The following is a 24405-nucleotide window of genomic DNA, read 5'->3' as shown; positions in this document are numbered from 1 at the left end:
AGGACACTAAGTCAAACAAAGAGGTAACCTTACATGACTGGGAAAGTTAATTGAGGAAGTTCTTTTGACTGAGACATTGGCAGTGAGACACTGACACAAGGTGCACAAGGAATGTTTACAGGAAAATTTATGACCATCCAGTGCTATTTTGGGTGTGGCATTTTGTTAACACCTTGGTGTATTTTTCATCCCCCCGGCAGGAGCTGAATTTGATTGGTTAGCAGAGTGTGCAGCCACTCGCAGCACTGAGGGACCTGCGCAGTGTATACTTACCTTTTAGATAAAAGACATGAGTGTCATTTTATCTTCATCACAGTTTAATTTATCTCTAATCTCTATGATTTATCTGAATACAAAGCTGTTCAACTTGTAAAAAAAATTAGCTTGATTTAAAAGGAAATTTATTAAAAACCAATGGAAAATAGATACGTCTGCAGCTTGGAGTTCAAAGTAGTTAGTGTTGTCTCATTTGCTCTTTTTCTGATGCAGCAATTCCCTTAATCCAAGACAATTTTTCTCCTATGGAAGACAATAAAGTAACCTTAATGTTAAATTTTCTGCATATACAGTGTTTCAGCTGGATTCACTGTAGCTGCTGCAGATACAGCAGAACAGTGTAAATACTCTCAGCTGTTAAGTATCAATACTCAAACAGTGAGCTTATATATATTTATATATATGTGTATATATATACATACACACACACACATATATATATATATATATAGAGAGAGAGAGAGAGAGAGAGAGAGAGAGAGAGAGAGAGAGAGAGAGAGAGAGAGAGAGAGAGAGAGAAATTAGCTTAGTCCCCAATGACATAATTAAATAGAATTAACAGTCCTTAACTAGCTTCCTAACTTCAGTGATAAAAGGGAGATGCACATAAGGGAAACTAATTATAATGACATGAGAGAAATAGTACTGTCTATCTGATATGCTCACTCACAATTTTTTTTAGTTTTTGTTTTTGACCTCATCATTGATGAATACCCTACAGTTGAACATAAACCAGCTGTAGCTATTTGTAATGCAAAGAGAAACCCTCAAAAAATACCCTGCGACATGGCAGGTGACATTTTGGGGCCAAAAGATGGAAAATAGAAAAAATGAATGAGCTGTTTAGCAGTCAAAGTGGACATGTTTTTGGTGATGCTGTTGATTTCCAAGTGCTTGCAAAAGAAATAATAATAGAAATAAAATTTAAAAAAAAAAGAAAAAAAAGAAAAAAAGTCAGTATAACAACCCACAACCAAACCAAATTTAATCAAGCTTCATCTACAAAGCACATTCCATGCAAACAAATGCAATTACAAATCTGAAAGTATCCACCCATTTACACTGAACGAACCCACCCATTCAATCTGTATGTAGCCACCATGCAGCTATACTGTGCTGCCTCCCACCTGTATAGGTGACAGTGGGTTCCTAAGTAATGAACAGGTATAGGGCAGCACGAGCCACGTCTCAGCCAATCACAGTGAAGAGTGCAGGCCCAGCGGAACTCCAGTGGTTTTAAACTGATAAAACCTGTAAGCTCAGGTCTGAATGTGCCAAAGTGGGTGTGTGTGCTTGGATGTGACACAAAGATTGAGTCTCCTTGGGACTCCGTCAGGCCTCTGTGGTCACTGTTAAATCTCCTTTTATTATTTTTTTAAGTTAAAGTTTTTTTGTTTTTTTTTTTTAAGACAGTAGTAGTTCGAGGGAAATTTTAGAAATGTTTTGCTCCGCGGTGCTCCTCTCTCTAATTGCCGGTTTGGGTTCGCTCGGTTCCGTATCGGGCTCCCCTGCCGTGGAGCAGGCCTACAGAGATGTGCTCGCCATGATGTTGCCGGGTCAACAGTGTTTGACTCAGGGGGCTCTTCGCTCTGTTTTTAATATACTGGAGAAGCGTGTGCAGTGCGGTGAAGTGTCGTGTGAAAAGGTAAGCTTTATTACACTGTAAGGAATTTCACTGTAAAATAACAGTAAAATACTGGCAGCAGGGACGCCAGTATTTTACTGTTATTTTACAATCAATCTATTGTTATTTATTTTAACAGTATATTACCGTATTTTGGATTACAGTATATGATTGTAGGATAACGGTGGGTGTTATGGTAATTTTACAGCGCATCTACCATAATTTATCTAACAGTATAATACCGTTTTTTGGAGTACAGCACATGACAGTAGGATTACAGGGTTATAGTAATTTTACAGCGCATCTACCGTAATTTATCAAACAGTATAATTCCGTTTTTTGGATAACAGTAGGCTACATGACAGTAAAATGGTAAATGGACTGTATTTCTATAATGCTTTCTAGGCTACTTACCACTCAAAGCGCTTTACACTGTTTTGCCTTATATTCACCCATTCACACACTGATGGCAGAGGCTGCCATGCAAGGCGCCTAACTGTCCATCAGGACAGAGTCAGTATCTTGCTCAAGGACACTTCGACACACTCTGGAAGAGCTGGGGATTGAACCGGGAACCCTCTGGTTACCGGACGACCGCTCTACCTCCTGAACCACGCCACTGGATAGCTATGAAAAATGGTAATTTTATAGTATATGGCAGTGTGTTAAGCTAGCGGAGGACACGGAGAAGCAGCGTAGCACGGAGTGGACAGTGTGATTACTCACTCTGACGCTGTTTTCAAGAACCAAGAACCAGAACTGACAAAGAAGAACACTCACTCTAACACCGTTTTCCAGAAAGTCAAGTGCAGGAATAGCCAGTTAGGCTAGGCTACATCTTGTCACTCAAAAATGAGGAGTTTGATCAATAACGAAGTGCTATCATCAAAAAAAGAAAAGAAACATAAGCCCACAATCATCAGTAAGATGCTGAAAGATAGTGACTGGACTTGAGAAGGGATCATACAGCAGCACCTGTCTCCACTGCTTGACAGAAAATACTGTTTAATGCTGTTAAATTACAGTTATCTACGGTTATTGTTAACTGACTGATTTTACTGTTAATTTACATGTGAGGGATGACTATTTAACAGTATTTTTTCAATTATTGTAAAATACAGTAGGATACTGTTGTAAACCCACCGTAAAAAAACAGTAATTTGTTACAGTGTAAATAAATGCAGGCTCTAGTTAGATAAGGCTCTTTGGGTCCGACTAAAAACTCTTATCAAATGTGCGTCTGTGATCAAAATGTTCATATGTTCCAGAAACCAAACGCTGTGAGAAATAAAATAGCCTAATCGCTTAGGCTTATTACAGTCCTCAGGTGTGCAGTGCGCACCTGTTGCGCGCCTGGCCGCTTTCCTGCAGTGAGGGCGCTGCACTGATAGTGATTTTTCCCCTCTTGAAAATAGTTTGTGTAAGCAACTGAAAACCCTCTGATCACTGTAGGATCTCATCTGGAAAATGCCGTGTTATTAATTTTTATGCAATCCGCAGTAGCTTGTGGATTTGACTTTTCTATAAGCAATAAGCTTGAGCACAGCAGTGTGCGGTCATGTTGCTGTAACTCGATGAACTGTAGCCTAATGATAATGCACATCTGCCAGCGGGACAAACAGCCTTACAAGCTATTTAACAAGAGATGTGTTCTGCTTCCCAAAAGCTGGAAATTTTTTTTACTAGGAAAACATTCTCTCCTGGTTTGTTTATTTGATATTGATGAACAGGATTCAAGTTAAAGCAAATGTCCTTGTTTTGAGTCCCTGTTGAACCCACTGATCACTGAGCACTGAACACAAAAACAGGCACACAAATACACTCACACAGTGCTGCAAATTAGTTAATAATAACAAAATGCCCCATTAATTGTTAATATTATTATTTTATTACTATTGAGTTAGTTTGCCCTGTCAGAAAGCCACAGAATCACAGGCAGTGTGCTGTCCATCTTGGCTCCTCGACCAGTCCTCGCACTCACAGCTTTAGATCTGCACAGTCCAGGTGTTTCTGTCCTCTCTGGCAGCCATTATGGCTATGCAGCATAGGCGCCGCCAGCAATGGGCCCACCCATTTTGAGCCAGGCCCACCCAATCAGAAGAATATGTTTTCGGGATTAAAATGGTCATCCTATTTCCAGTTTTAGCAGAGCTCATGTGAAGCTAGCTTCTCAGTCAATCAGCAGCTTTCTGTCATACGTGAGTGCCCGCCCCCAGGCTGCGTCATCAGTATGTGACCCAATGAAATGAATGAGTTAAGTTTGCGCGCAAACGGTCCCACCCAGACTCAGGAAGAAAGAAATGTGTACAGGTAAAGAGAAAAAAGAGAGACGGAGATGGAATTTATTATGGTGAAACAGAGCAGCTTACTTGGCTTTTTCACCAAACGACACCGTGTTGAGCAGGAGGAAACTCCTGCGGCCATTCCACCTCTTGATTTAAATGTTGCGAGTGCTAGTTTAGCGGTGAGCTCAGCCGTCCGGCCCCGCTCCCAAAGCAACGCTAGTCCTCCTCCTCCTCCTCCTCCTCCTCTTCCTCCTTCATCCATCCCCTCACAGTCATGTCAGCAAGGGAAAGAGAAAGGCAAGTAATGTTAACGGCAGTGTGTCTGTCTGTTTGTCTGTCTGCACGTTTTCTGGGAGGAAAACTATTGGCAGCAGACAAAGGTAACTTATGATGGCGTTTTATGTGTTATAGGAGGCAGGGTTCAGCAGCAGCCTAGCACGTCACAAGTTCCCCGACCCAGCGTCATGTCACCAAAATAACTTGGACCTTTTTATGCTGTGTGTGCGTTTTATCCGTTGTATAATGTTGCACTTTCTGTTCGATCCGAGTATGTTGTAACAGTGTAGCTTGGTTGGTTAAATAAATGGAGAGAGGGAGAGAGAGAGACAAAACCCCCAAAGAGATATTACCGTTTGCAGTTTTGTGTAGCCTAGTCAATAACTGAGAGAGAGAAATGAAGTCTGCTGAGTTATAGGTCTTTGTCCACTTCAGCACTGAGGTGAGGACAGCGACACAATAGCCACTCAGGTGCAGACAGGGCTGCTGTAATGCAGGTGGCAGTGCGGTGCTGTGTTTTTCCCTTCTTTTTATTTATTTTTTTATTTATTTTTTTTATTGGCCCACCCGTTTTCTCTGTAGGCCCACCCATTCACAAAATCCTGGCGCCGCTACTGCTCTGCAGTCGTAGTTCCAGAGAAGGGACCAAACCTTTTTATCTTGTGAATGGAGTCCTTGGACTTGTTATTGTGTGCAAGAACAGAACATGTCTGATAATGTCTACTGTGAGGGTGAGCAGTAATATAACTGACTATGAAAGAAAGTGACGAGATAAAAACAGCACGATGGCCCAGAGCACAGATCTGATTGAACACACATTAGGAGCTAATAATCTGCCATCTAATGTAGAATAATGCATGACAAAAATGTAAAAATCACCACAGATGTATAGAGATCAAACAGGATATGGAAGTGACCGAGTAGATCATGGCTGGTCATATCTTCTGTCTATCAACTGATGGAACCAGCAGTGATATAACATTTATTGTAGGTCAGTGAGTGTAAAAGGTAGTTAAACTTAAACTTAAAATAGACGTAGGCTAATAAAAACCACAATTCTGATGAGCTAAAGTAAAATTTTACAAGGATACAAGGAAGTTTATTTGTCATTATACAACAGGTTGAATAATGAAATTAAAGTGTGGTTCCCTCTTGATTGATTAATTGATTGTATAGAAAATAAAATTATTAAACATGGAGGAGTGCAGATGGTGCATTTAGTAGTCTCACAGCCTGAGGGAAGAAGCTGCTCTGAAGTCTGGTTGTACGGCAGCGAATACTTCTGTATCTTTTGCCTGACGGCAGCAGGGTGAACAGGATGTGGCTGGAGTGGGTGTTGTCTTTTAGGATCCTTTTGGCTCTGCGCAGGCACCTCACCTCCCCGATATCACTGATGCTTGGTAGATGGGTGCCAATGATGTTTTGGGCAGTTTTAATCACTTGTTGCAGAGTCTTCCTGTCCTGGGCAGTGCACATCCCATGCCGGTTTGTGATGTTTCCAGTCAGGATGCTTTCAATCGCTCCTCTGTAGAAGCTGACAAGAACTTGGTGTGGGAATTTTGCTTTCTTAGGTTTCCTTACGAAATACAGCCGTTTCTGGGCCTTTTTAACCAGGGCAGAGATATGTGAAGTCCATGTTAGGTTCTCTGTTATGTTGATTCCCAGGAACTTAAAACTGCACACTTGCTCCACCTCAGCTCCATTGATGTAGACAGGGTTGTGTGTCTTTGCCTCTTTTTTTCGAAAATCAACTATCAGCTCTTTAGTTTTGCTGACGTTGAGCAGAAGGTTGTTGTCTGTGCACCATTTTGCAAGATGGTTGATTTCCTCCCGATATGAGAACTCATCATTGTTGGAAATCCGGCCGATGATGGTGGTGTCATCTGCGAACTTCACAATAGAGTTCTCTCCATGTCGGGGGTTGCAGTCGTGGGTGTACAGCGTGAACAGGAGGGGGCTGAGCACACAGCCCTGGGGCGCTCCGGTGTTGAGCACTAGAGTGGGGGAGGAGAGACTGCCAATCCGAACTGACTGGGGTCTGTTTGTGAGGAAGTCCAGTATCCAATTGCAGAGAGTGGTACTGATGCCCAGAGTGTTCAGTTTTCCAATCAGCTTCATGGGGGAGATTGTGTTGAAAGCTGAGCTGAAGTCAACAAACAGCATTCTGATGTAGGTGCTGCTTTTCTCCAGGTGAGTGAAGACTGAATGGAGAGCAGTGGATATGGCATCCTCTGTGGATCTGTTGGTTCTGAATGCAAACTGCTTAGGGTCCAGACTGGCAGGGATGTTGTTCTTTATGTGCTGGAGAACCAGTTTCTCAAAGCACTTCATCAGGATGGGGGTGAGTGCCACAGGGCGGTAGTCATTTAGATTAGACACTGCAGACTTTTTAGGCACAGGGATAATGGTGGCTGTCTTGAAGCAGGTGGGAACACTCTCCTGTGACAGTGATATGTTGAAAATGTTGTTTTTGTCAAGTTAGTGTGTCATTGTGACATTGCTTACTGTGTGCATTCACAGCATTTGTTGCATGTTATGCTGTCTGATATGTGTCATGCTATAGCCTATTTAATACAACAATGTATCATCTTAAAAAATTATGAATTCTTTTTTGTAATCCTTTGTTGTAATTTAATGTTGTACAACAATGGATTAGTTGTGCGGGTGTGTTTGTGTCAGAGTTGGGTGGGTGAGCCTCAGTAGTGGGATGAGGAATCGTGTCAGTGATATTTTTCTCTCTCTTCTCTGTGCAATAATTTCTGAGTTAAAAGAGCCACATGTTATCAGTAAACAGGGCGAGCTGCCTCTGTTTCCTCATCATCATTGCTCTTTCTCGTTCTCTGGCACAGAAAAGCCTGTGTCTCAGCAGTTAAAAATCCTCCCATTAGGTCTTGTCACCTCGCCTCCTCCTCTCCCCTGAAAGGAGAATGCCTTGTTGTTTAATAATTCCTGACCTCGGGACACATATTCATTCAGATTTCAATTTAAAAATTTTCCTTAAGTTGTTTCAAAGTTAGATTTTTTCATATTGCATGAACATGGCACCTATATATTCTGAATCTGCTGACATTGAGTGAAATATTCAAACCAAAGATGCCATTGTTTTATTGTTGCACCATTAAATTAAATTTAAAAAAAAAATAGATTTCTTATGTATAATTTAATACGCATTGCTCTGTAATTGAGCAGGTAATATTTGGTGTCTTTGGAAACATTGGTATGGAGGACTAAAAGGGACAGAATGAAATAAATAAATACATCTTTAAATAAATACTTAAAAGTGTCATTAATTACTTAAAATGGGAATTAAATAAATAAATGTGTCATTAAATAAATAAATGTGTCATTAAATGTGTCATTAATTCATTAAAATACCAGTTCATTTAATGTAAAAACATATATATAATTATTTCATTATTTATTTAATTATTTCATGGACCGGTGTTGCAGTGCTTCATGAATTAATTTTATCTGTCAAACTCACCCATCAAAGTCAGTGGGCGGATCCTAACACCTGATTGGTTACCCAGCACAGCAAGCCAAGACAGATCGACTTCAGATAATCGATTGATGCAGAGCAAGTAAACACATTCTAGAGTGAAAGTTTTTAACTGTTTTGCTTAACCCAGACGCTCAGGTTGCATAACCTACAGCCGAGAGACTTTACTAAACATCAGGGTAAAGCATGCTGCAAGAACTGAGGCTCTCTGCTTTGATGTGGACACACTACGCCAGCACGGGATTTTACCTGCGTCTACACCGGCAGTCACCAGGGAGAGGAGGGAGCGCAAGCGGTGCAAACGTAAACAAATGAGGGGGAAGAGAGCCGGGATCCACGCTAGGCTACAGGCTAAAGGCTAAAGGCTAAAGGCTAAAGGCTAACCCCTCCAGACCAATGTTCGCTCCCTCGACAACAAGCTGGACGAGCTACGCTTGCTAAGAGACACCCGCAGGAGAGAGACTGCTGTGTGCTTGCTTTTGCGGAGACATGGCTCCATGGAAACATCCCATTCCTGCAGGAGTAGAGCACTGAACACTGTCAGATTCCCTCTCCCCCGCTCCACAAATACTTTGAGCTGCTTCCATCAGGCAAACGGTGAAAAGCAAAACCACCAGAATGAGCAACAGCTTCCTCCAGAAAGCTGTTAGACTTTTAAACTGCTGACTTTACCATCACTCGGGGATCCCAAGTGAATAAATCTATCTCATTTTGTGTGCACTACTGCTGTATGTGTAGCTTAATGACAATAAAGCTTGATTTGATTTGATTTGATTTGATATTCTGACACACTTGGTGGCGCAACCTTTACTCGGTTCAAGCAAATGGGGGACTTGCAGGAGCAAATGTTACTGCGGTGCGCGATGTGTGCTAGATAGGTGCAGCCACAAAATGTCGAGAAGTTGCCCAGAACTACTCAGAGAAGCAGTAACTTTAACTGGAGAGGCTCTCAGCAAAACTCCCCCGGCTCCGGCAGACTTCCAGGCTTCAGACCTAAGCAATCGATTAGGCTAGATTCACGTTAGTCCCGCCCACTGACTTTGATGGGTGACTTTGACAGATAAAATTAATTCATGAAGCACTGCAACACCGGTCCATGAAATAATTAAATAAATAATGAAATAATTATATATATGTTTTTACATTAAATGAACTGGTATTTTAATGAATTAATGACACATTTAATGACACATTTATTTATTTAATGACACATTTATTTATTTAATTCCCATTTTAAGTAATTAATGACACTTTTAAGTATTTATTTAAAGATGTATTTATTTATTTCATTCTGTCCCTTTTAGTCCTCCATACATTGGGATCTCCATTTGAATTTATAATAAAGTTCTGTGGGTTTGAACAAAGCCCAGCCATGCAGCGATGACAAACTCCACTGTGGGAGAGGTGGAGCTGAAGAGGTTAATCCATAAAATTATTATCATATAGATTAACTCCAATTCAATCCATAGATTTGCTTCAAACAGGCAGAATGCTGATAGGCCAACTATTAGGTCCAGTGAATGAGTACTTGCTATTTTTCAGCAGAGGAACCTTTGCTGTTTTCCACATTTTGAGATAAACATTGTCATTCAGACATAAATTAACCCTCCTATTATTTTCAAATTTAAACCTCCACAAAATTATTATAACTAAAATTGTTACCAAAGTTTATGTGTCAAGTACTTTATGTTTCTTTGTTGATGACCTAAATAGCCCTTTAAATAAAACATAACTCCCCCCCACCCACACTTATACGTCCAGTATTCCTATTACACGACTATGAAAAAATATGCAAATCACCATAAAATCTCACTGATTGACCTAAAATTGGAAAGAAAAATAAATTTTTCGTGTTTTAATGGCTTTATATTATTTCTAAGTACAGATTTTTCTTATTTATAACCGATGCGTTACAAAGTGTGTACAGGACACTGAAAACAAATCATCATGTGAATTTCATGTTTACCCAGTAGTACCCATTACATTAGGAACACTCATTAAATATAAAGCAAAAAAAAATGATGTTAATCATTTATTTAGAGACGTTAAACATTGGCCCCAAACATAATAGGAGGGTTAAAAATATGACACAATGGCTTTGTCACAATCCTGTCTGACAGCTGTAATAATTTACCATCCAGATTATCATAGCCACAAGGTTTACAACACTTCAGTGACAAGAGAAGCTTTTCCATTTCCTCTATATTTACATATTTTTGAACGTGTGTGTGTGTGTGTGTGTGTATGTAGTGCAATCTAACGGAGAGCATCGACCAGCTGATGAGCAATCACTCCATCCATGAGGAGGAGAGTAAAACAGAAGCAGAGGAGGGAGAGGTGCGAGTCAGTGTGTCAGAGTTCTCCTCTTTAGCGGCTGGCTCTCTGCTCTACCTGAGCTCTCCTGGCTTGGCCTGCACCGCCGTCACAGAGGGGAGGTGGGGAGAGGAGACCGAGCATTTCCTGCACAAAATCACACATCATGAGCACCATGATCACCACCACGAGGAGGACGAGGCGTCGCACAACGACACACACACCCACGAGGAGGAGCACCAGCATGAGCGCATAGACGCTCATGGTCTGGAGAGTCTGCTTCGAGGGCTCGATGAGCACTACAAGCCCTCACGCAACGAGGTGAGCTAAAGACTGCCGCAACCTGTGATACTCTTTTGTATTTTTATTCAGTCTGTGGGACAGATTTGCCAAATCACAGCAGCTTAACTCAGTCAGTCTGCAGCTCTGATGCTCTTAATAGAGACGCCCTCCCTTTTGTTACTCCTAAGTTCATGCCATAGAAATTAAATGCAAATTCAATGGAATTCAATTCCTATGCTCCATGCTTTGAGCAGCCTTTATTATAAATACAGTGTAATAGATGTGTTCAGCAGTTACAGTCCCTCCATCTCCTGAAACGACTCTCATTTTAAAAAAAGATTTGCAAGATTTGCATTTTAAAACACGTGAGACATTGTGAAAAATGTCACAACCTCTTGTCTGGTTGATTTAATGAGCAAGACTTTCTTCTCTTCCTTACACCCATATTTCCTTTCTCGCCATCCCCCATCCTCCTTATCACCATGGTAACCAGAGCTGTGTTACACCCAGCGCCATCATGGCAGCAGTGAATGCATCATCAGCAGGCGCCAGTGAGATCGAGGTGGGTGCAGTGATGGGGCGCGTCCTGTATCACGCCTTGCAGGGTCACTGCTTCATAAACCGTTTCCTGCCTGAGGAGAGCTACTTCCTGGACTACATCATGCAGCGTATCGGCTCCGAGGATTTCACCATCCACGGTAAATGTCTGACACGCTTCCACACAGACACACATACACGTATCGGAGGCCCGTGTGAACCTGGGTGGTGCTTTTGTTGAAGTGCGGTTTGTGTTTGTGCTCTGTAGACCTGGAGGCTCTCATGAGGAGCCTGAAGCTGGGTCCTAGCTTGGAGAAGGAGCACGAACACGAGCACAAGCACCATGAAGACGAGCACCATGAAGACGAGCACGCTGATCATGACCACAGCGATCAGAGGCGGAGGAAGAGAAGTACCCATGAACACCAAGAGGAACACAGGGGAAACAACACAGAAGCCCCGGTACACATACTTACAAAAATAGTGTCATTATTAGTTTGTCAATCAGACTCCATTGTTTACCACATTTTGTACAGGACCAAAGTTTACAGAGGGGCTCCTCACACCTGAGTGGATGGTTGTCCAGATTGTTTTAGAAATTAAGCCATTTTTTGTTCAACTGTAAAACTGTTTAATTACAATATCTGAAGATTCCTTGCAATGAATGTGTTTTTATTTTTATTTTTTTATTTTTTTTGTATTCAAAAATTATTCAATATGTCCCTATCAGATAGGGCTGGGTGATATGGCCTCAAATCAATATCACAGTATATTTGAGCACCTCACCTCGATAACGATAAGTGGACGATAATTGCCGGAGGGGGAGCAGACCATGCTGGAATTAACATTAGAACTAGCTAACGTTAGCTGGCTAATTAGTTCACTATCTTACTAATGGAAATTCCAGCATCATATGGCCCGTGATTGTAGCGGGCCATATAAAGTAATGATGGCCACTCGTTTTTCTTTAGTTAGCTGATTAGTTCTTGCCATAATATGAATTTTAACAGTTATTCAATAGGGCTGTCGGCTGTGTAGTAACCTGACTTCTGCACAACACAACTGATGGTCCCAACCCCATTGATAAAGCAAGAAATTCCACTAATTAACCCTGATAAGGCACACCTGTGAAGTGAAAACCATTTCAGGTGACTACCTCTTGAAGCTCATCGAGAGAATGCCAAGAGTGTGCAAAGCAGTAATCAGAGCAAAGGGTGGCTGTTTTGAAGAAACTAGAATATAAAACATGTTTTCAGTTATTTCACCTTTTTTTGTTAAGTACATAACTCCACATGTGTTCATTCATAGTTTTGATTCCTTCAGTTAGAATCTACAATGTAAATAGTCATGAAAATAAAGAAAACGCATTGAATGAGAAGGTGTGTCCAAACTTTTTGCCTGTACTGTATATTCTAAATTCAAGCTATAATTCAAATGTGGCATTAAGCTGAGCAGGTAAAAATGTGTGTGTGCATGGCCATGAGTTTGGATGCAGACAGATCTCTAACTCCATCTCTTATACAAGATAGTCAAAGCGTGAATCTTAAGGCCAGCTTACCTTTCAGGGTGCTGTTCATCAGGTTAAAGCTAAATTGTTTCCCTCTCTCCCTGCCCGCAGTGTTTCTCAGCTGAGGAGCTGGTGCTGATCCACGGTATGGAGAACAGTTCTGCTGCCTCTTCCCTGGATCGATCCGACTTGGCCCGGCTCAGCCCTGCGCTGGTCCAGCAGATCCTGAGTGGAGCCTGTGTTGGCGACACAGAGCGTCCACAGCCCAATGAGCTTACCACAGCTGAGAGTAAGTGATAGTGTGTGTGAGAGTGTGTGTGTATCGTGGGAATGGAGGAACAACAGAACCACATGTGCTCAGAAAGATCCAGATAACTTGAAGATTTTATACATTTGCCTTTCAGGATAGATGTACTGGTGGCACTTGAGTCTTTTGGAAGGGAAGCTACTTTTCTTACTTCTCACTCACGCCTGCAGCCAGAACGTTGATCACCGACGCTCCCTGTCCCCTCCTGTTCTGTCTCTCTCACAGGATACATCTACGCGACCATAGCCAACATGGTGATAACGCTGACGTCCATGTTCGGCATCGTGGTGCTGCTGTGTACGTCCTGCACCGACGTCTTCCAGCTGAGCATCCAGTTTTGCATTAGCCTGGCTGTGGGTACACTCACAGGGGACGCCTTACTGCACCTGATGCCCATGGTGACTGGTTTATGTTTTCACAAGCTTTGCCAAAAATAGACATAGAAAGGATTCATTTCCACACATTGTACAAAGTAAAACGTCTGCCAGCTCAGTAGGGCTGTAGTGAACCAAAGAAAATCTTAGTCAACTAAAGTCCTGAAATTTCGACCAAAAGTCGACTAATCAGGGGGCGGCGGGAATACAGAAAAAAAAAAGTTACCATTTTTAGATTGTTTAACTGGGCAGTAGCCTACCTGGTAGCCTTGTCCGCCTAAATGAATTATAAATAAACATAAACAACTAGTATTTGCAGTATATTAAATCATTTTTGACCTAATTATTTTGCACTGAATGACACACTCGAGTCGGTCGGCTCTGACAGCGTTGCATCACGTGCACCTACGCAATATCATAGCCTATGATTTCCGAAAATAGTAATATGTCAAGCTGCCATCATCGAGAGTGTGTGCGCTTGCAGTTATAAAACGATTATTAGACTAAAACTTTGAAATATGCCAATTCTGATATGTTTATACTCAAAACTGACGGAGCAACCTAATGCAGACATGTTAGCTTACCATTTTAGGTGATATGTCATGTTGGTCGTTGAGCTGTGATACGCAAGCTGTTGTTTGCAAAGTTTGCATTCGACTTTTTTTTCCATCTATTTTGGTAAAATGCTGCCACACTGATGACGTCTTTGACATGGTAGAGGACTAAATGTTCATTAATCGTTCTTAATTAAGCAAATATTCGGAAAACCAAGCCTAATTTTTTCTTCAATTCAGAACATACGGGCAAACCTATCTGTCTCCGCCAGTGGGTTGGGCTAATCCAAAATTGTGAAAACAACAGGGGTGTTCTGAAGACAGACTGTTACCTGTGGAACAGGGTGTTCTGAAAACACCCCCATTTGCCGTGTTAATTCTATCAGGAGTAAAGCACTAAGTGCTAACTTAGTGCTTTACTAAGGCAAATAATCGACCAATCAGATTTTGGTCGACCAAGAACGTATCGACCAATAAATCGACCAGTCAACTAACAGACTACAGCCCTACAGCTCAGGTCTTCTTTTGGTGTGTGTGTTCAGTTTCTAGGCTTACACGTGCACTCCAGCGAAGGCGGCAGTCACCAAGATCACAATCACAAGGATGGCAGTCACGACTACATATACAAGATATTGGTGGTGCTGGCTGGGATTTACTACTTTTACCTGATGGAGGCAATCTTCTCTCTGGTCACACGGAAAGATAATCATTACCATCATCCTCATCATCACAGGGTGAGGAGTCACACAGAGACAGACATAAACATTACCATCACCCACAGCATCATGGACTAGTAACACAGATGTTGACATAAATAATTCCTCAGAAAAAGTCCATCATCGGGGCACCCCGGTGGCTCACCGGTAAAGCACGTGCACCATGTACCAGGGCTTAGTCCCAATCACAGCCACTGGGGTTCGAATCCGACCTCAGGTCCTTTGCTGCACGTCATTCCCTCTCTCTCCCCCGCCTTTCCTGTCTATCTCTACTGTGACTGTCAAATAAAGCAGAAATGCCAAAAAAAATCTTTAAAAAGAAAAACCCATCATCATTTCATCCCCTGACTCAGTTTCTTCCTCTCAGCTACAGTTTATAAACTTTCATAACTGAGAGCTTGAAAATGAGTAGTACGGCTGTAACAAACCTGCAATTGTTGCATGTTGCAGGCAGACTTGCTGGATGATATCATGTTCCACTTCTGTAAAGAGAAAAAGACTATCAATAATATTAAAAGGATGTTTTAATGCAGGAAAAAAAAAAAAAAAAACACTTCCTTCACACTGCAAAATAGTAATCTTTCATTCATCAAAATTTATATTTGAAATTGTGCAGCAATGTTGAATGATTTCTTTCATAAAGAATTTAGTTTCACTCATTCACTCATAACGATCATTCCTCACTGTTTCTCCAGGAAGAGTCAGAGCCGCACCACTGTGACCATGGAAGAGTTTTAGAGATGTACCAACAGAAGAAGAAACAACAAAAATCACAGTCACCATCAAAAACAGACCTCGTGAGACAACACGCACACAGACAGACAGGGGAAGTTTCAGAAGGAATATTAATCAAGAGTCAAGGAGAGGTAAAACAAGCACAAGATACTATTTTTTCAGATTATTTCAGTTCTCCTGTAGCCTCTGAGATGTAAGTGAGGGCAGCACTTTAAACTGCGTTTCACCTGCCACTACATCCACATCACTTCCTCTTATAATATTCAATGTTCTTTAAATCAAACTCACCTGCTGTTTTTGTTCATCTGATGTAAAAGTGCTGGGAGCAGTGGAATATAAATAGAGGGGTGTGGAGATGAACCAACATCTTCTTGGAATTCATCATGTCAGAGGAATAAATGAGTAAATCAAGTAGATATGCATATCATTGTTAATTTATTCTCTTGGAATATCAATGTATCAAATGCAATAAAGAAAATACTGTCCACGGGTACACCTCCACCAGCCGTCCTTCACTGAGCATCAAATTGGTCTGTTGTACCATCAGCACTTTCAGTTGAGGTCCTCTCTGCACCAAGCCTGGTGCACAAGCACAAAAATACCGCATGAGCAAGCAAAGCATGTGTCGATGACTCCAAAATACCAATATGATATAGCGCTGACGGTGTTTAGTCACAAAAAACCATATCCAATTTATCACGGTGTAAACAAAGCCTTTAGCAGCTGATGTTTCGAAACTGAATCATAACAGAAAAAAATCAAACAGGAAAACCTTGAATTACTTTATTTGATAGTATGCAGCAATTTGCATGTGACTCAGCTGCATACCAAGACAAACACACGATCTGTGTGCCATTACTACAACATAATGTTACATGTGTTTAATGTACATTTTCATCTCAGGTTGACTGTGAAGACGACAACAGATCATTTCCAAAGCCAACAGAGCGCAGCAGAGGTGAGTGAAGTTCCCTCTCACACACACACATTCAACACTCCAACAGTGATAACAGCGGTAATGATTCTGCTCGGCCTACCACTAACACGATGGGAGGATGGGTCCATAACTTTGTCTCTGTTGCTGTCTGTCCGTCTGTCCATCCTCTCCTCCAGAACAGCGTCTGCTGCCCTACATGATCACTATAGGCGATGGGATCCATAACTTTGCCGATGGTTTGGCGATTGGTGCGGCTTTCTCCCTGTCATGGAGGTCTGGTTTGGCCACATCAGTAGCTGTACTCTGCCATGAGCTACCACATGAGCTGGGTAAGACACACACACAAACACACACATACACACAAAGTATGTCTGGTGTGTCCTTATGAGTAGCTATACAGCAGCTATAAAGATGATGAGGGGGATACAAGCAGCATTATCTGTCTATCTATCCACCTGTCTGTCTATCTATCTGGCTATCGACATGTCTGTGATGCCTGTATTTTAACACCTAGGTCTAGCATTATGTACAGTGAGGACTGTATGGAAAGTGGGGATGGTAACAATACCGATACTGGTATCGGTATCGGCCCGATATAGCCTTATTTGGTAACATCGGAATCGGCGAGTGTGCCCGTTAATACACCGATACCACCACGTGATGCGGATGCACGCAGGGCGCCGTCGTGCAGGTAAGCTATTATTGCTTCCATAGGAGATCCCTTGTAAGGGAGCGCTTGTTTTCAGTGCAAAGTATAGTTATTGACAAAACCATGAAGGAGGCTCGCCTTCTCAAGCAACCTTGAGCCACGTGAGGCCCCGCCAAGCGAGCTAAAGCAAGCAAGTCACCGAGCATTGCGAAGCCTGATGCACCGGCCGGCCCGCCTGATGCCGACCGATGCCGCGGCCGGCTCGGCTGATGCCGGCCAGTGGCTTTTTATTCAAACAAGATTTTGTCCATATAAAAAGTACTTTTCAAAAACAGGGTCTTGAAAAAGAGGGGTCGTCTTAAAATCAGGGTCGTCTTTTATGCGGGTCAATACGGTAAGTTGCAAAATGTTTTGCCATTTGGCAAAACGGTTTAAGAGTGTAGACTGTCAAACTAAGTTGGATAATAAAAGAACAGTTCTGTGGCATTCATTCTCTGTATGTTCTTTCATGTTTTTAAAAGGGTTTAACCTGATGACAGCAATCATATCATGTAAGGTTGGTAGTGTAGGCTACAGCAGAAGCACGTTCATATTGGATCGGTATCGGATCGGTATCGGCTTTTAGGCAGAATTTAGCATCGGAATCAGATCGGCAAGGAAAAAATGGTATCGTTCATCCCTAAATTGGAAAGTACAACTGTAATTCCCATAATTTTCCATAAAACAAAATGAATATGTCAAATGTGTCCCAGTGAACAGGTGTGTACACGAGTCACACCTCCTCCTTTCTTTCTCTCTCTCTCTCTCTTTCTCTCTCTGTCGTTCTCTCTGTCTCTCTCCAGGTGACTTTGCCATTTTGCTCCACAGTGGTCTGTCAGTCCGCCGGGCTTTGCTGCTGAATGTTGGCAGTGCCATGACCTCGTTCGTGGGCCTGTACATTGCTCTGTCTGTGGCCACTGACCTTGCCACCAAACAGTGGATAGCTGCTGTCACTGCAGGGCTTTTTCTGTATGTGGGACTGGCTGATATGGTGAGTGTGTGTGTCTCTACACATCAACATACAGTGGTGGAAAGACTACTATAACTGCTACTACTACTACTACTACAATTGCTACTCAAGTAGAAGTACTGTTAATTTGCTGAACATCTACTGAGGTAGAAGTAGAAGTTGTGCTGTAAAAATCTACAGAAGTAAAAGTAAAAAGTTGTTCATTTAAAATGTACTCAGAGTAAATGTTACTGAGTTACTGTGTCAGGTGTGATCTTTTCCATGCAGTTACAAAAAGGAAGAGAGAACATAGATTAAACTAGATTCTTTTAAAGGTGCGTTACACAAAACTGAAGTGAGGACCCTGTAGACACAATGACAAATGTGGAATAAGCACATAATATCATGGTTCAGTCTACATGGATCTCCTTTTTCCCCCACACTTATTCCACATTTTTTGTCATTTGAGTCTAATTTGTCCTCACTTCCATTCACCATCTGCAGTTTTTCACTGCACAGGACAAACACCTCAAAAGGCGCAGTGAATGAAATTTGATTTATCAAAGAGTATGTAATTTCTTGGAATATAAATGTAATGCATTTTGACCCTCACTCACTCAATAAAAAAGAATTTTAAAAAAAACTTCTACAGGAAGGGTTATGTTCTTCTAATGTAATGTGTGCATGTACCTTCTTTCTCTCTCCAGCTCTCCACCATGGTTCACTCCAGCAACAAGAGACCCTGGTTGATGTTTCTGTTGCAAAATATCGGCCTGCTGAGCGGCTGGGCCATCCTGTTGCTGCTGTCGCTGTTCGAAGACAAGATAGGCCTTTAATACAAGGACACTGGAACAGACACACACGCACAAAACACAATGGTCGGCTCGGTGGATTTCTCTTCCTGCTGGTGTAATCACTATAGATAATTTTTTTTCTACCTTTATTTAACCAGATAAAACTCATTGAGATAAAATGGAATCTCTTTTTCAAGAGTGACCTGGCCAAGATGGCAGCACATTAAACACATGACCAAACAAGTTCTATGACATGGGAAAACAAAACAAACAAACAAAAAAAAAAAAACAATTACAGGGCTTTGATGTAGTAGGCAGCAAATGAGTTCAAGGATTTCCCACAAAGTTCACACTCCAGATCCTGAAGGGTGTCCTTAAAGGAACTGAAAGAAACTAAATCTGGAAGCTTCAGGGTAGTTTGGAGGGTGTTCCAATCTGCAGGGGCAGCATATTTAAATGCTGTTTTGCCTTTCACCGTTTTTATATAAATAATAATTATAATTATAATATAATTATAATAAAGGCCGTGATAGACGGACACAACAACAAACATACAGGAACACACAGATCAACACGTTAATTTGCTGAGAAAAGGGGGCCTGTTTCACTGTGGATTTTCGTAAGGACTCTACAGATTTTTAAAACACACACATTGATGCACATGTATATAGACCTGCAAGAAAATGTTTGCACATACAGTAACGACTGTTGTACACTCCTTTCATTCAGAACACCGTATATTGTTGCTTGCATGACCTCAGTGATGTCTGGAGCCTTTACCTCAATATTTTAATAACATGAGAAATCAGCAGTTCTTGCCAAATGATGATTTTATAAGCACCAAAGTTCTCCGAAATTTCTTCCCCCCACTTTGTTAATTCCCATCCATGATGAAAATGTGCAGATGGAAATCACTGCTGTCTGTCTTTACCCATCTGTACATCACTACTGTAATATGTTGTCTGTGTGTTATTGTCTTTAGGCTATCCAGTCTCAAATTATTTTGCCATATTCCATTGAAGTGATACTCAACAGATGTGCATTGTTCTGACATTTTTTTTTTCTTACAGTGAGTTTTATTACAGCTTTAAAACTAAACAACTAAACAATAATAATAATATTACATATGAAGTGTAAAGAAAACTAACTCTTGAACTCAAGCAACTCCAGAATGTGTATACCTTTAAATCTTGGTGCCGAACCTGGTGGTACTGAAAAGAAGAACAATACTAAATTTCAAAATGTGCCCTTTGGGTTTTTCATTGAGTTGTAACTCCTGTTCTTTGCACAGTTTTGACAGTTTTAGGAAATTAAAACATTTTGTTCAATGAATCAGAGGGAAAATACATGTTAAAGTGTATTTTGTGCTAAATGTAACTAAAACCCAAAGCATATTAATTATGCTGGCACAGAATGTAGAGTTAATTGATTGTAATGTAATTATGTGTTTTGTATTGTCATATTTGAAAAATTAAAATGCTTTTAAACACTACTGTTTAAGATTTGATGTTGTTTCATTGCACATGCACAACAGACAAGGCAGAATTTTGTTTTGCATTTGGGTCCGACCGAGTGGGAAAAAATGTTTTCCAACCTGTAACCACCCTTAAAACTGTGAAAATGTTGATGCCATTCATAGCCAATATGACTGTCCTCAGTATCCTCAGTCACACAAGTATTCTCATGTGACATGTGAGCCCACTAGAGGGCGCTGTCGGTTCTTCCACAATTCAAATATTTCTGTTATGTGACCACATGACATTCTGGTCCTAATGCAGTATGGAAGACATTCCCCAATTTGTTTTTCAGGCAGGCAGGCAAGCAACAGGAAAGCTTTGTAGAGCAAAACCGACTAGAAATAACTCCTAACTAACTCCTCAACAGAAGAAATAATGTCTACAGCCTTACATTTATTCAGATTGCACACTGTAAGAACTATTTTGCTGCATTTACGAAGAATGATCCTCAAATTCATTGAAGTGTTTTTCCAGTGTTGTTTCCAGTGGGTTCCAGTGAATGCATCACTGGAACCCATTTTCTTTATACGTTTGTTTCACATGGAAAAAGAACATCATAAAGCCATCATTAGTGCCTCGGGGCAGCACAGAGTCACTATTGTCCACTTCACCCTGAGTCACTATTGTTATCCTGCGTGTTTCTTATTAGTACCTCGGGGCAGCACAGAGTCACTATTGTTATCCTGCTTGTTTTCTGCGTGTTTCTTATCCTGCCTGTTTCTTAGCATTTCTTATCCTGCGTGTTTCCCGCGTGTTTCCTGCGTGTTTCTTATTAGTGCCTCGGGCCGAAGGTCTGAGGTCACTGTTGTTATCCTGCGTGTTTCTTATTCTTATTTCGACTTCCTCTTCCGTAAAATTTCGGTTCGCTACTCCTCCCACAGTTTCGAAAATACCTGTGACATTATTATTATGAAAACGGCCGTCTCAGTCGGGAATAGTGTGCTATGACTTCTGTATATTTAAGGAGTTACCATGGCGACAAAAATCCCCAAAACTGCGCTAATGTCCCATCCACAATGAATGGCGCAAATTTCGCCAGGCCCGTACTCCTACACAGTTGAGAATACCTCTACACAGTCAATGTACAAAATGTGCAGCTTGCTCAGATCTCCTAGCCTGCAAATTTTGGTTGCATCGCAGTTACCATGGCAACATAAATCACGTTTTTAGCTTTCAAAAAATCCCATAGGAAATGAATGGGGACTTTGAAGCCACGTATCTCGGTCATACGGTCACGCAGAAACGTAGAATCAACCTTTAAAAAGGTGACATTGACAAGGACTATTTTTGATGTAAGGGGTATATTCAAACACCTTACTGTTTTTTTTTTTTTTTTTTATAAAATCACAGTTTAAAGTTTGACACATTTTCCCGCCTTTTTTTCAGTTTTCAATGTGTGTGTATGTGGAAGTCGTTAAGCGGCTAGAGTAGGGCTCTAACCATAGACATAATATACTAATAATATATAGAGTCACCGCCATATTGGATGGGTCTCTTCACTCTAGGCTAGCACCAGAGTCAACCGGAGTCAATGGAGAGCTAGCAAAAATGCCGGTATTTTGTGCAGCTTATGATTGCAATAACCGGCACAGGATTTAAACCAGATCGCGTGGGATTACCTTTCAGAAGTAAAACTGAACAATAATTTTGGTTATTTTACCATTTATAATATTACATCATCGTTACTTATGTGTAACGTTATTATAGGAACTGGTACTCTCTCTCTCTCTTTGACTCTTGCTGGGTTTTTTTTCTTTTTCTTTTTAAAGGTTTCACAGTAATACAGGCTTGAGGAGGCAGTGGGAAGTTGCTATAAGACGGGAGGTTTTTGTTGCGACCGAGTCGTCAAAGCTCTGTACTGAACACTTCAAGCCTGATGATTTTGACAGGACGGGTCAGATTGTCAGTGATGTCCTCTGTGTGTGTGTGTGAGTGAGAGAAAGAGAGAGAAATAAATTCAAATGAACAATCAAACTTGTTTCTTTTTTAAATTATAAAATTAATTAATTTATACATTTATCTATATGCCATACCATATGTTTTTGTTATAATACAAAGTCTTTCAGCATGAAAGTACGTATTTTTACTGTGTGACAGCATCCTGTATCATAACTGAAACTCTGCTGTTTGTAACAAACCAAACCGTGGGCAAATCGGGTAAAAATTCGGGGAGTTATGGATTATTAAAGTTGGGGATACACCTTCTGCAGTAGAAATAAATGCATAAAGGCCACACTGCTACGTCAGCTCCAATAGGCATCGGCAGCCTATGTGGCGTCTACAGCCTGCAAGAGTGGCTCGAATGCGGGAGCCGGAGGAACACACAGAAAACAATGGCAGATCGGTCTTTTTTTCTTTTCTTTTTTTTTGACAAGAAAAGTGAAAATGTGCAAATTTTTGTTCACATTTAACTTATTTCATTCATATTTATGCTATTTATTTTAGTTTTATTATGTATTGACCATAATAAATATGGTATAAATGGTCTGTATTTGTCATGTAATTTGACTTAAATGTAATAATATTTTGAATGAAAAAAATTGCCAGTAAGAAATTATCGGTATTGGTATCGATGAAAATGCAAGAAAAAGTATCGGTATTGTATGGAATCCTTAAAGTGTGGTATCGCCCATCCCTAGGGGAGCACGGGGTAGGACCTAACGCGCGGTTAGTTGTATGTAATGAAGGCCCTCTTCATTACTTAGTTGGTCTATTCTAAAGTACATTTTCTGGAGTAAGGGGTAAATGAAATATGACACAAACACCAAGCATTGAATTATTTTATTGAATTTCTGTTTGTTATGGTGTTTAGATTTTTGGTCATTGATTGAAGGCCAACCTGTAAAACAAAGAAACATGCATTTAGTGTGGAGTAATGCCATGTGCTCTTTGTGTGTGTATGATTGTTTCATTGTGCATTCACGTACCTTTGTACTCCTCTGCAGGGTGTTCAGGCCAAAAGAGTCCCCAAGGTCTGAGCACCAATTTAAAGGTTCCAGGAGAGACCACATCATGATTAGTGTAGGGGTGAATGGAGTTTTGATTAATTCTATACCTTTTGATTTGATCTAGTGTAAGGTGGAGCACAGCACAGATCATTTAGAGTTATTGATTTTGTTGAGGTAGCTATATTTTAATGTGTCTGTTGTTTGTTTGTATATAGTGAAATGTTGGGTGAGGGTGAGATCTCCCTGTGCTGTGGTCAGGGCTCAGCTCATTGTCAGTGGCAGGGTATATAAGGCTGCCTGTTTCAATCAATCACTGTTGCTGCCAGGACCACATGCTGCCCGTGGTCCACAGTTCTGTGGGAGAATGTCTTTCTTTTTCTTATTTTGTGTCTTTTTTGGGTGAAATAAACACCTGGTTGGTCTGCACCTGACCTCTGTCTCAAGCCTCATGTGTCCATTGTCCAACCGCTACACGGCCATCCTAACATTGTAACACAGACTTTTTAGGTAGTTGCACAAGGTCAACCGGCAAGTGCTTCTGGTTATTTCATCACATAATCATAAGAGAGCCCAGCGCGAATTTTGGGGGGAATTGGCTGCATTTTGGAGGAGATATGTGCACAAGTGTGTTTTACCACCATGTAAGTGAATTTCTTTACCCTTATAATTTTTTGACTACTGAACTGTTTGCATGTGTTACCGAATCCAGTCTTACATCAACGTATTAAGCGTCATGTTGCCTAAAACATAGCACTGATTCAAAACATTTAGCTAACTCATAGTGAGTGCAAGTCAGGTTTGAGACCAGTGACTACACAATGGGGTTGGTTGTAACGCAGTGTTACAACTAAGCCGCAATAAAAACAACTGCATATTTGTCACTAACATAAGAGTAACGTTAGCTATGTAGTGTAGCTGTGCGTGCGCGCGTCCGTGCACAAGGTGGAGCATGTGTGTGGATATAACATGAGCCTCTATCATCATGGAGGAGTCAAATAAATAAATATACATATATATATACATACCTACATATAAATACAATTAAAGATAAAGATCCAATACATAAATATAAATACTAATTACAATTATCACTCTCATTCACTTTCCAGGTTCTTGCTCCAAGAGGAAAACGCCAGATTGGGGCCATGACCTCTGGAGAGAGAGGGAGTTTAGTGACTGTGTTCCTGATAAGATGTGCACTTTAAATAGCAATAGTCAATATTATGACTGTTCACTTAAAAAAAAAAAAAATATATATATATATATATATATATATGTGCGTGTGTG

The 24405-nt window shown here is 40.9% G+C and overlaps 1 protein-coding gene across 1 annotated transcript; it reads left to right on the top strand.

Moving 5' to 3' along the window:
* The first annotated feature begins 1906 nt into the window (after positions 1-1906).
* LOC115367281 (zinc transporter ZIP4-like) lies at positions 1907-18859 on the top strand. Its single transcript, XM_030062952.1, has 12 exons — positions 1907-1921; positions 10211-10594; positions 11049-11253; positions 11361-11554; positions 12711-12888; positions 13132-13304; positions 14377-14568; positions 15246-15347; positions 16189-16243; positions 16399-16551; positions 17714-17901; positions 18567-18859. The coding sequence occupies exons 2-12, from the start codon at positions 10241-10243 to the stop codon at positions 18693-18695; spliced, it is 1923 nt and encodes a 640-aa protein (XP_029918812.1). The 5' UTR covers positions 1907-1921; positions 10211-10240; the 3' UTR covers positions 18696-18859.
* Positions 18860-24405: the final 5546 nt, after the last annotated feature.

The sequence above is a fragment of the Myripristis murdjan genome, chromosome 11 (assembly GCF_902150065.1).
Source record: "Myripristis murdjan chromosome 11, fMyrMur1.1, whole genome shotgun sequence".
Taxonomy (NCBI): Eukaryota; Metazoa; Chordata; class Actinopteri; order Holocentriformes; family Holocentridae; genus Myripristis; species Myripristis murdjan.
This window is presented reverse-complemented; position numbering and strand designations above follow the sequence as displayed.